Source organism: Culex pipiens, chromosome 3 (assembly GCF_016801865.2).
Source record: "Culex pipiens pallens isolate TS chromosome 3, TS_CPP_V2, whole genome shotgun sequence".
Classification (NCBI taxonomy): Eukaryota; Metazoa; Arthropoda; class Insecta; order Diptera; family Culicidae; genus Culex; species Culex pipiens.
This window is the reverse complement of record NC_068939.1, coordinates 6438151-6450300: the sequence shown is the minus strand read 5'-3', so window position 1 is coordinate 6450300 and position 12150 is coordinate 6438151. Positions and strand designations below refer to the sequence as shown.

At 33.9% G+C, this 12150-nt stretch overlaps 2 protein-coding genes across 3 annotated transcripts in view; one reads left to right on the top strand and one right to left on the bottom strand.

Moving 5' to 3' along the window:
* Positions 1-12150, bottom strand: part of LOC120430256 (uncharacterized) — a 332478-nt gene that overhangs the window by 99012 nt on the left and 221316 nt on the right. The gene's annotated exons all lie outside the window — the stretch shown is intronic.
* Positions 1-12150, top strand: part of LOC120428141 (solute carrier family 12 member 4) — a 119369-nt gene that overhangs the window by 88164 nt on the left and 19055 nt on the right. Inside the window, exons 3-4 of the mRNA XM_052711225.1 lie at positions 5109-5214; positions 7331-7460. Of these exons, the coding sequence (XP_052567185.1) occupies positions 5109-5214; positions 7331-7460 (236 nt within the window). The remainder of the gene's footprint in view (positions 1-5108; positions 5215-7330; positions 7461-12150) is intronic.

Genomic DNA, 12150 nt, shown 5'->3' with positions numbered 1-12150 from the left:
AGATGTTTTTTTTTTTCATTTTTTTGTGTTTAGGCCGTTGCAAATATTTTTTGAAATTAATGCCCCTTGACTCTGACCAAAGTATAAAGATGAAATTACGAGCCATGGTTTCAACATTTGAAAAAGTGTTTCAAAATGCGTTGTACATCTGTCCAGTTGTTTTGCAATTATTAGTTTCGAAAATATCTTAGATTGGCGAAACAATTTTTTTTTTCGAAAAAAAGTTTTTGCGGTGCTGTATATCGGAATTTCATTAAAATTCAAAATACTTTTAAGCCACTCCAAACCTGCTAAATATGATTATCAATGTAGAAAAATGCATTTCAGATTGTTTTCAGTTCATTAGACTTCTATTTTGATAAACAATTATTAAAATTTATGTTTTTTTGAAAAAATATGTTTTTGCCCCATGATTTTTTGGACCAATTTGAAGGGGGGGAGGCGACATAAACTGTGCAAAATATTTGCAACGGCCTTTCCCATATTTGAAAAAAGGATTTGAAAGATTGAAAAACTTTCATGGGTAATTCTCCGCCAACTCACACAGCAGTTGCCCCGACCCCTCTTCGATTTGCGTGAAACTTTGTCCTAAGGGGTAACTTTTGTCCCTGATTACGAATCCGAGGTCCGTTTTTTTGATATCTCGTGACGGAGGGGCGGTACGACCCCTTCCATTTTTGAACATGCGAAAAAAGAGGTGTTTTTCAATAATTTGCAACCTGAAACGGTGATGAGATAGAAATTTGGTGTCAAAGGGACTTTTATGTAAAATTAGACGCCCGATTTGATGGCATACTCAGAATTCCGAAAAAACGTATTTTTCATCGAAAAAAACACTAAAAAATTTTTAAAAATTCTCCCATTTTCCGTTACTCGACTGTAAAAATTTTTGAAACATGTCATTTTATGGGAAATTTAATGTACTTTTCGAATCTACATTGACCCAGAAGGGTCATTTTTTCATTTAGAGCAAAATTTTTCATTTTAAAATTTCGTGTTTTTTTCTAACTTTGCAGGGTTATTTTTTAGAGTGTAACAATGTTCCCATTATGTCTATATATCAACATTTTTGTAATTGTCTGCTCTACAACTTTGTAGAAAAATACGTTTTTTTCGGAATTCTGAGTACGCCATCAAATCGGGCGTCTAATTTTACATAAAAGTCCCTTTGACACCAAATTTCTATCTCATCACCGTTTCAGGCTGCAAATTATTGAAAAACACCTCTTTTTTCGCATGTTCAAAAATGGAAGGGGTCGTACCGCCCCTCCGTCACGAGATAACAAAAAACGGACCTCGGATTCGTGATCAGGGACAAAAGTTACCCCTTAGGACAAAGTTTCACGCAAATCGAAGAGGGGTCGGGGCAACTTTTCCCGATTTCGTGTGAGTTGGTAGAGAATTACCCTCATACATTTCGTTTTTTTTTTTTTCAACTTTGTTGGCCCTTGGTTGTCGATACAAAGATAAGGCCGATGCAAATATTTTTTAAAGTTTTTGTCCCTCGGCTCTGGCCGGAGTCGAGGGGGGGGGGGGGGGCAAAAAAATAAAAATATTAAAATAACATGCCATAGTTTCAACATTTGCATGGAAAAACTGTTTTTAAATGTATTTTACACTAGTTCAGTTGTTTTGCAATAAATGTTTTCAAAAAATGTAAAATTTGACACGAAAACAAAAATTTTTTCGAAAAAAAAACTTTAGCGATAGTAGATTTTTAAATCAACCCAAACATGCTAAAAATGATTCTAAACGCAGGGGAATTCATTTTAAATTGATTTTCAAATTTTCATAAAAATATTGAAGTTTTTTGAAAAAATATTTTTTTTGCCCCCTGATTTTACGGGCCAACTTTGAAGGGGGGGGAAAAAAACTTTAAACAAAATTTGTGCAGCTGCTTTCAAAACAAATGTTTAGAAATTTTAAAATCCAGCCCAACATTTAAAAATTTCAAAAATGAGTGTTTTTGCCCTTTCAAAATTGATTGTAAAATTTCCAAATATTTTTTATCAAAAAGAGCAGAACATTATACAAAAAATCACCAACTTAAAAAAAATAAACACACTTAGATTTTTTTTAACGAATTCAGTAGTTGAAAAATCGGTAAAGTTTAGATCGGTCAAAATGAACAAAATTTTACCGAATTTCGGTTGTACGATTGAACAATAATGAACATTAATGAATTTTTACCAAATTCGGTAATTTTCAGTTTACCGAACTATTCAGCAGTTGAAAATTCGGTAAAAAATCTTAAAAACTAATAAAATATTATAGTAAAATAAAAGAAATAAGCTGACAATATCCTTTTTTTTTTAATGTGATCGGACTTCTGGGTGATGATAATCAGCCTTTTAATGTTTAAATATTGTGAAAATGAGCCTTTATTTTTTAACCAATGATGTTCTGGCAACTATTGATTCAATTTTCAATAAAAAATATCTTTTTAATAAAAAAATGAAACCTTAAAAACTTTTAAAAATGTCCAAACCAAGTTATTACAGCTCATTCCAAAGGGTACTCTTGATTCTAAAATTTCGAAATCATTTGTATGGCAAGAGCAGAAAATTGTCAAGTCATAAAGTATTTTAATGCTGCAACAAACTTTACACTAGTTCAGTTGTTTGCAATCACTAGATTTCAAAAATGTAAGATTCGACGAAAACAAAAATTTCAGCAAAAAAAAACGAAATTTTCAAAACATCAAAAGATTTTTTAATAAACCCAAACATGCTAAAAATGATTCAAACACATTTTTAAATTGATCTCAGCTGATTGCACCTAAATTTCCATTGATAATTTAAAGTTTATTGATTCTTTTTCCTTTTTTTTTTTTGAGAAATTTTAAATAAAATTTGTAACAGTCTTAAATGTTTTTAAAATTATTAGGCATGATAAGACATATTGATCAAAAAAAAAATACCGGCTAAAGAATTTTTAAGCCTGAAGGGTTTAAGATGTCACCAACTTAAAAACGGTGAATTTTATCAAACAAACATATGCAAAGTCATTTGCAATTGAGCAATTCTCCACGAAATCGGTCTTTTTTTTTAATTTTAATTTTTGTATTTTTAATCCAACTGAAACTTTTTTGGTGTCTTTAGTATGCCCAAAGAAGCCATTTTGCATCATTAGATTCTCCATATAATTTTCCATACAAATTTGGCAGCTGTCCATACAAAAATGATGTATGAAAATTCAAAAATCTGTATCTTTTGAAGGAATTTTTTGATCGATTTGGTGTCTTCGGCAAAGTTGTAGATATGGATACGGACTACACTGGAAAAAAATGATACATGGTAAAAAATTTTTTGGTGATTTTTTATTTAACTTTTTGTCACTAAAACTTGATTTGCAAAAAAAACACTATTTTTATTTTTATTTTTTTAATATGTTTTAGGGGACATCAAATGCCAACTTTTCAGAAATTTCCAGGTTGTGCAAAAAATCTTTGACCGAGTGACGAATTTTTTAATCAATACTGATTTTTTCAAAAAATCGAAATATTGGTCGTAAAAAAATTTCAACTTCATTTTTCGATGTTAAATCAAATTTGCAATCAAAAAGTACTTTGGTGAAATTTTGATAAAGTGCATCGTTTTCAAGTTAAATCCATTTTTAGGTGACTTTTTTGAAAATAGTCGCAGTTTTTCATTTTTTTAAATAAGTGCACATGTTTGCCCACTTTTGAAAAAAATATTTTTGAAAAGCTGAGAAAATTCTCTATATTTTGCTTTATTGAACTTTGTTGATACGACCCTTAGTTGCTGAGATATTGCAATGCAAGTGTTTAAAAACAGGAACTCGTGAAATTTTCCGATCTCTTCGATAAAAATATTTTCAAAATTTTTAAACCAAGACAAACATTTCAAAAGGGCATAATATTGAATTGCTGAAGTCTTGGTTTAAAATTTGTTGAAAATATTGTTTTCTAAAAGATCGGAAAATTTCACGAGTGTTTCATATTTTAACACTGTAAATCGGACTATTAGTTGCTGAGATATCGACATTAAAAAATGGTGGGCTGTTTGGGTGAGACTTGGAAAAAATCAATTTTCCTGTTTTTAAACACTTGCATGGTAATATCTCAGCAACTAAGGGTCGTATCAACAAAGTTCAAAAAAGAAATATATAGAGAATTTTCTCAGCTTTTCAAAAATATTTTTTTAAAAAGTGGGAAAACATGTGCACTAATTAAAAAAAAAGAAAAACTGCGACTATTTTTAAAAAAGTCACCTAAAAATGGATTTAACTTAAAAACGGTGCACTCTATCAAAATTTCACTAGAGTACTTTTTGACTGCAAATTTGAATTTACATCGAAAAATGATGTTGAAAATTTTTTACGACCAGTATTTCGATTTTTTGAAAAAATCAGTATTGATATAAAATATCATAACTCGGTCAAAGATTTTTTGCACAACCTGTAAATTTCTGAAAAGTTGGCATTTCAAAAAATAAAAAAAAATAAAAATAGTATTTTTTTGCAAATCAAGTTTTAGTGACAAAAAGTTAAATAAAAAATCACCAAAAAATTTTTAGCGTGTATCATTTTTTTCAGTGTAGTCCATATCCATACCTACAACTAAAATATAAGTATAAGAAATGAGGGTCAAAAAGAGTAATGTACCTTCAATCGATGATTGGTTTGGAAAGGTTAACATTCACGATCAGATTTTGACTAACAATGATATTTTAATGAATTAATTAGAATCAATGATATCTCAACATCGGTTGATAGTAATCCACAGTTGTAGCTGTATAATCATTCAAACATGTATGAATAAATTTATGTTCAAAAAAAGTATGTAAAATTCACAACAAACCAGTTTTACATATTTTAAACCCAGTTAACATCAACAACATTGTCGCACTATTCCATTAGTAAAACCAAATTTGCTAAATCAGGTATCGCATGAATAAATTAAACTCAATAAATGAAAATAATTCAATTGAAATATTCAAAACCATGATGACCACCGCATCTGCAATGATGTATATGTACAAACCTAATTTAAACCTAATGTAATTTAATCCGCTGAAAATCTGCGCTCACTGAAAACGTGTTTACGTGATTTTTGCTCATCTTTTTCTTCTTCTCCCTCTTTCCAGACGTACATGGCACCGTGGCTGTCAATATTCGGCGACTTCACCAAGGACCAATCGGCGATGTACAACAACTTTCGCGTGTACGGCACGGGTCTGCTTTGTGTAATGGGTAAATATTGGAAAATTATGTTTGAATGTTCAAATAGATTCGTTTCGTGTGCTCCCAGGACACGTGGCCACATACATACAAACCATCATGACCTACAAAGATACGCCCGCACAATACAACCAACAGCACTATTGAACTGGGGGTGTATTGGGATCGGTGTTGCCTACCACCAGGGGCAAACTGTTCAATCGGTATTTATTCACTGGTAATTGCTCTCTGGTGAACAATCTGATTTGAATTCGGATGCTCGGATCCGATGTTTGCAGATGCCAACCGTGGTAAACAATTTATCTGGTTCAGCGAATTCCATATTTTGCTCCGCAATTTTGTACTCGAATATCGGTTTTGCCTAGCAATAAAGTGCTCTTTTTGAACCATTTCCAACCGCTAGCTGTACGCGGTAAAGTTATTTTCTGAACCCCCTCAAATTCAATCCAATTCCGAATTGATGAATCACGTTGTTCACCACCCTAGCCGAGCCTTTTCGGAGTCCGTGATGAATTGTCGGACCCTGGTGCGGACAGCAGCATCCGCGCAGAGGAGCTTTTATTGAAAAATTGTACCTATGGCCGCCAAATTTGCCCCACGGCCAACTAACGTCCTTGGTTGAATTGATTCTCGAAATTGCGCGCCTCAATCACACACCTTCTCCGGGCGCGGAATTTGGCACGGTGGATCAGCACCAGAAAACACCGGGACATGTCAGGTACCTGGGCTGAATCAACATATTCATGAAGCTGAGTATTGTGCGATGTGTGACAGGGTGGCGACTCATCAGAAGGATCTTATGTGGTCTTATTGGAATCATTATCCAATGAATCCAAATCAAGATCAAAATTTGTGTCCAGATTTGCACAAAACCTTAGTTTCATTTTTCCAATATTAGACAGCCACCCTGTAGTTCGCACTCGTTACGCATGCAACCTAGACGCCTAGTTCTGGTGATCCTGACGGCCTACTGCCAGGCTTGGCCATAAATCATGCGTATTCTCGTCGTCGTCGTCGTCGTCGGGCTGCTGCTGCTTTGTGTCGTTTTGCCCATGAAATGTGCTTCCCATCGCCGTCCTTCATGATCCTTGGATTGCACAATCCAACCGATACTCCACAAGCTGCGCGATTGTAATGGCTATGGGGAGGGGACGGGGCGCCGATGAACGCACCCAAAGTGGGACATTTGGATTAATGTACATCGCGGAAACGATAAATAAATCACGTCCTCGGGATGATTTGAGGGGCTGGGAGCATGGGGTTTGTGGACAGGACACGTGGAGCTTCTCAGTTGCTCGCACAAACATGCCCCGTGTGATTTTATCGCCACCACGCCAAATTGGATTCAATGTCCAAATATTGTCCGATGTGGAAGGTGGACGGGGGCTGAAGGATGAAATTGGCACAGGGGAAGAACGTGGGGACTAATTATTCCGGGAGCTGAAGGAACATGAAATCGGAGATCTGGACGCGAAGGTTGTATAAATTAATTGCGTTTTGAAGTGGAAGCTGGGCAGGAGCAAGATTTATGTTTTTGTTTTTATTGGATTTTAGTTCATTACCTTTCGCATTTGCTGTCTTTGTTCGATAAAATTTCTTATCAAATAAACTCACCTTCTTTATATTTCACTCAAAACAAAATTTAAGAAAATGACTTTTGTACCATTAAATCAACTCATAGATCCAAACTTTCTGTATCGCTTCACCGGAAAAATAAAACCCATTTCATTTATCCAAACACAAACCAATCATCCTAATTCACCAACTCTCATAAATTTAGCCTTTGTGCGGGGCTCAAGCGTTCTCCACTCTAATCGGGCCCAATCAATTTCGTCCGTAAAATATGTTCGCTCTGGCCAGCATCCAGTCCACTCACTCTATCATGCAAATTAATCCGACCGTACCCAGTCCGATCCCCGGGACCGATTAGGCAGCCCCAAAAACCGGCAGCAAAATTTTCCCGACTTTTCCCAAACAGACAACGACAGCGGCAAATTTGCCTACCGCAGCAAAATTTAACAAATGATAATTCCCGCACACACAAACTCACACATACACACCAATTTGGCACACGTACACGTGATAAAGCACACATACTAATGCAAACCGTTTTTTTTTTACTCTCTAGGTCTGATCGTCTATCTGGGTGTCAAATTCGTCAACAAGTTCGCAACCGTGGCGCTGGCCTGTGTCATCTTCTCCATCATCGCGGTCTACGCCGGTATCTTCAACAACATCGACGGCAACGATAAGCTGTTGTAAGTGTTACCCCTCGAGAGAGCGAGGGTACCTTTCATTTGAATTTAAATATCCGCTGACACCCTTCTCTCCAGCACGATTTTAATTAAAATTAAAATCATAATTAAAAATAACCTGCACAATTGATTGAAAAGACCAAATAATACACTTTGTAATGTTTTTTTTTTATTAATTAGAACACTTCTTATGAGAATTTGCTGTTTCTCATTATTTTTTTTTTTTTTGAAAATTGTTCTACAATTTTTTTTAAGAAACTCACTTGCCCACATGCTATTGAACATTTTTTATTATTATTTTCAGTTAAAAAAAAGTCCTTTTAGAAGCGTCATGCTTCTGATATGCCAGCATTAGATGCTTGATGATTGCTGTTCTCCTACTACATGAAACTGAAATGAAATGGTCAAATTTAAAAATTTAAAAGCCTTGTGAACTTTCAAGGAGTCTGTCCTTTCAAGCTACATTTTTCAATAGTAGTTATTTTACAGATTTTCAAAATTATATCCTCAGAATGTTAAAAAAGATATTGAAGTCAGAAAGTTTGGTTTAGGAAACAGGAACGTGAGCGGGGGATCCCCACGTTTCTTCCTCCCCTGTAGATTCAGAATTGTGTTGTTGTTTGAACATTCGTGCTCAAACTCAATCCACTTCAATGAATCATCTTTGCGGTAAACTTTACGCAGTTGGCCTGGCCGCTTTAACGTTTGTGATGTTTCAAAGCAATTTATTGCATTGAGGCACTGCAAATGTTAATGTTGACAAGAGGATGCTAGGCGTTAATCAACCTAAGGCATTTTCCAGGATGCCCTCGAAAGACTGGCTGCGCTAGGGTTAGATTAGATTAGATTAGAAGTCAGAAAGTTTGATTTAGGTAAACTAACAGTTTAATACCTTTTACAATACTTAGGGTCGATTCTAATTTGATCCTACTTTGTAAACACTATGTAAACTAATTATTTTCTGATAAGCTTTAATTTCAACTTGTACAAAATAAAAAACTCTTTTAGATTTTGTTTTAATAAAAATATTTTGACAACTCAAAATAAGTTGACCATATCTCCACCAAACCCGGAAATGGATTTTACTTATATTTTTTGATTTGGTTCAAACTTTATGGGAGCCTTCTCTATCACTAAAGAAGCCATTTTGTGTCATTGGTTCACCCATACAAATCTCCATACAATTTTGGCAGATGTACATCCAGAAATGGTACGTAAATATTCGAAAATCTTTAACTTTTCAAAGAATTTTTCGATTGATTTGTTGTTTTTTTGGGTAAAGTTGTAGGTATTGATGAAGACTATTCAGGAAAAAATAGATACACGAAAAAAATGTGAATTTTTAATTAACTTTTCAGGAATAGACAATCATGGACACTATTTTTAAAAACTAAAAGAAACGGAATTTACCGGACATGAATGACTATATTTCGAAAACAGTACACTCAATCAAAAAAATGTAAATTACTTTTCGATTACAAATTCGATTATACACATGGGTAATTCTCTACCAACTCACACGAAATCGGGAAAAGTTGCCCCGACCCCTCTTCGATTTGCGTGAAACTTTGTCCTAAGGGGTAACTTTTGTCCCTGATCACGAAACCGAGGTCCGTTTTTTGATATCTCGTGACGGAGGGGCGGTACGACCCCTTCCATTTTTGAACATGCGAAAAAAGAGGTGTTTTTCAACTATTTGCAGCCTGAAACGGTGATGAGATAGAAATTTGGTGTCAAAGGGACTTTTATGTAAAATTAGACGCCCGATTTGATGGCGTACTCAGAATTCCGAAAAAACGTATTTTTCATCGAAAAAAACACTAAAAAAGTTTTAAAAATTCTCCCATTTTCCGTTACTCGACTGTAAAAAATTTTGGAACATGGCATTTTATGGGAAATTTAATGTACTTTTCGAATCTACATTGTCCCAGAAGGGTCATTTTTTCATTTAGAACAAAAATTTTCATTTTAAAATTTCGTGTTTTTTCTAACTTTGCAGGGTTATTTTTTAGAGTGTAACAATGTTCTACAAAGTTGTAGAGCAGACAATTACAAAAATTTTAATATATAGACATAAGGGGTTTGCTTATAAACATCACGAGTTATCGCGATTTTACGAAAAAAAGTTTTGAAAAAGTTACTTTTCGCGTTTCTTCTTTGTTTCGTCGTCCGTGTCTGTCGCGGGTGACCATGAATGGCCATGATCGATGACGACCAACTTTTTCAAAACTTTTTTTCGTAAAATCGCGATAACTCGTGATGTTTATAAGCAAACCCCTTATGTCTATATATTAAATTTTTTGTAATTGTCTGCTCTACAACTTTGTGGAACATTGTTACACTCTAAAAAATAACCCGGCAAAGTTAGAAAAAACACGAAATCTTAAAATGAAAAATTTTGTTCTAAACAAAATAATGACCCTTCTGGGACAATGAAGATTCGAAAAGTACATTAAATTTCCCATAAAATGACATGTTCCAAAAATTTTTACAGTCAAGTAACGGAAGATGGGAGAATTTTTAAAACTTTTTTAGTGTTTTTTTCGATGAAAAAAACGTTTTTTCGGAATTTTGCGTACGCTATCAAATTGGGCGTCTAATTTTACACAAAAGTCCCTTTGACACCAAATTTCTATCTCATCACCGTTTCAGGCTGCAAATTATTGAAAAACACCTCTTTTTTCACATGTTCAAAAATGGAAGGGGTCGTACCGCCCCTCCGTCACGAGATATCAAAAAACGGACCTCGGATTCGTGATCAGGGACAAAAGTTACCCCTTAGGACAAAGTTTCACGCAAATCGAAGAGGGGTCGGGGCAACTGCTGTGTGAGTTGGCGGAGAATTACCCACATAAATGATGTCAAAGTTTTATTCATTTAATGTTCTCTATTTGAAAAAAAAAACGAGTGCCGCGATATCTCATTATTGCTTTGACCAATTCGTGTGCATGACAAAGACTGAAATACAAAAAGTTACTTTAAATAAGATTAAAACATTTTTTTTTTTTTTGCAATTTCAGCGCAAAACTATTTAGTTTACCTGTCATTCACAGAAAAAATCAATTCTCGTAATCGTGAATTAAGTTCACGAATGTGAGAACCACGAAGGAATTTATTCATGAGTATGGTGCATTTGCACCATCCTTCGTGGTTCTCGCATTCGTGAATTTAATTCAAGATTTCGAGAATTGATTTTTTTCCGTGTTCTAGAGCGCCAAAACGGCCTACTTTTCTCTACCAAAAATAACAGAATGGAAAATCAATACCTTTCAATACCAGTGCTGAAAAGTTCTACTTTTCAGCACTAAAAAAGTGCTCAAAAGTTGAACTTTCAAGCAGTTGTGTCGAAAAGTAACATTTTCAATATTTTTGTTTTGTTTTGGACGGTGAATTTATTTAACGCGTGGATGTTTGATATAGAGTTCCATTCAAAAAGCGTTTTTAGGAATTGCAAAAAATGCTGTGATCAACTCGTTGCAAAATTAGATTTTTTTTTTCAGCACCCGTTGTATTTATCCAACTTGGAAAACCTTGTTAGATAAATGTACGACTCGTGCTGATAAAATCCTCTTTTTGCAACGTGTTGCATAAACTACTATTATATTTATTCATTAAAAAAAATCGACAGCATTTGTTTTGCACACGAGCCGTTCTCCACCAACACCGGAAATGGATTTTATTTATATTTTTTGTAGGTGTTGATGAGGACTACTAGAAATAAAAGGTACCCGGAAAAAAATTTCCTCAATTCAATTTCTCAAAAAACATATTTTATTTATTTATATTTGCAATCAAAAACTAAAGATTTTTTTAATGTGCACTGTTTTCAAGATAAAGTGATAAACTTAAAGTTGAATTTTAACTTAAAAAAACAGTTTTTTGATATCTCAAAATCGTGTCAATGATTGTTGAGTGAATTTTCAAAGATGCATTGATGACTGGGCCGCTAGTTGCGAAATACAGCGAATAAAAAAAAGAAACAAGAAAATTTAAGTTTTTTAAGTCTCATCCAAACAGTCTTATATTTTCTTGTACCAATATCTCAGGTCCTATGATCCTTTTTTTAATATTAAAAAATTAAACAGTTGTAAAATTTTCTGATATATTTCTTCATATTTTAAATTCAAAATCAAGACTTACATTACAAAAAGATCAAATATTCGATAATATGTCATTTTAAAATGTTAAAGTTGATTCCAAATTAAAAAAAATGCGAAGGATCAAAAAATTTCACAAATGTTTAATTTTCTAACCATTTTTGTATGGACAATTACACAAAATGGCTTCTTTGGTCTTATACCAAAAGTCTTCAAGTTCCTTTTTTAGCAGTTGAAAATGTAATTTTTGATACCTTGAAAACAGATTAAGAATAGTTTATCTGTGTGCTCAATAAGTTCATCCGTGTTTTTACACATTATTTAGATCAGCGATTCTCAACCTTCTTCTAGGCCGGTACCCCCTGCCATGTAAATCAAGTAGGCCCGGTACCCCCGTTGAGAATCGCTGATTTAGATAAAATTATACAAAAAGAAGTAATATTCAACCTTCCAAAATTCAACCTTTTTTTCTGTGTACCCGAGCCTAAAGTTGATGAAAAAATATGTTTCATACAAAAATGACTTTTTTAAATCGCTAATAACTTTTCACAATCGAACTTCACTGCTTTGGAATATTTTACTAAGTTGTAGAGCAT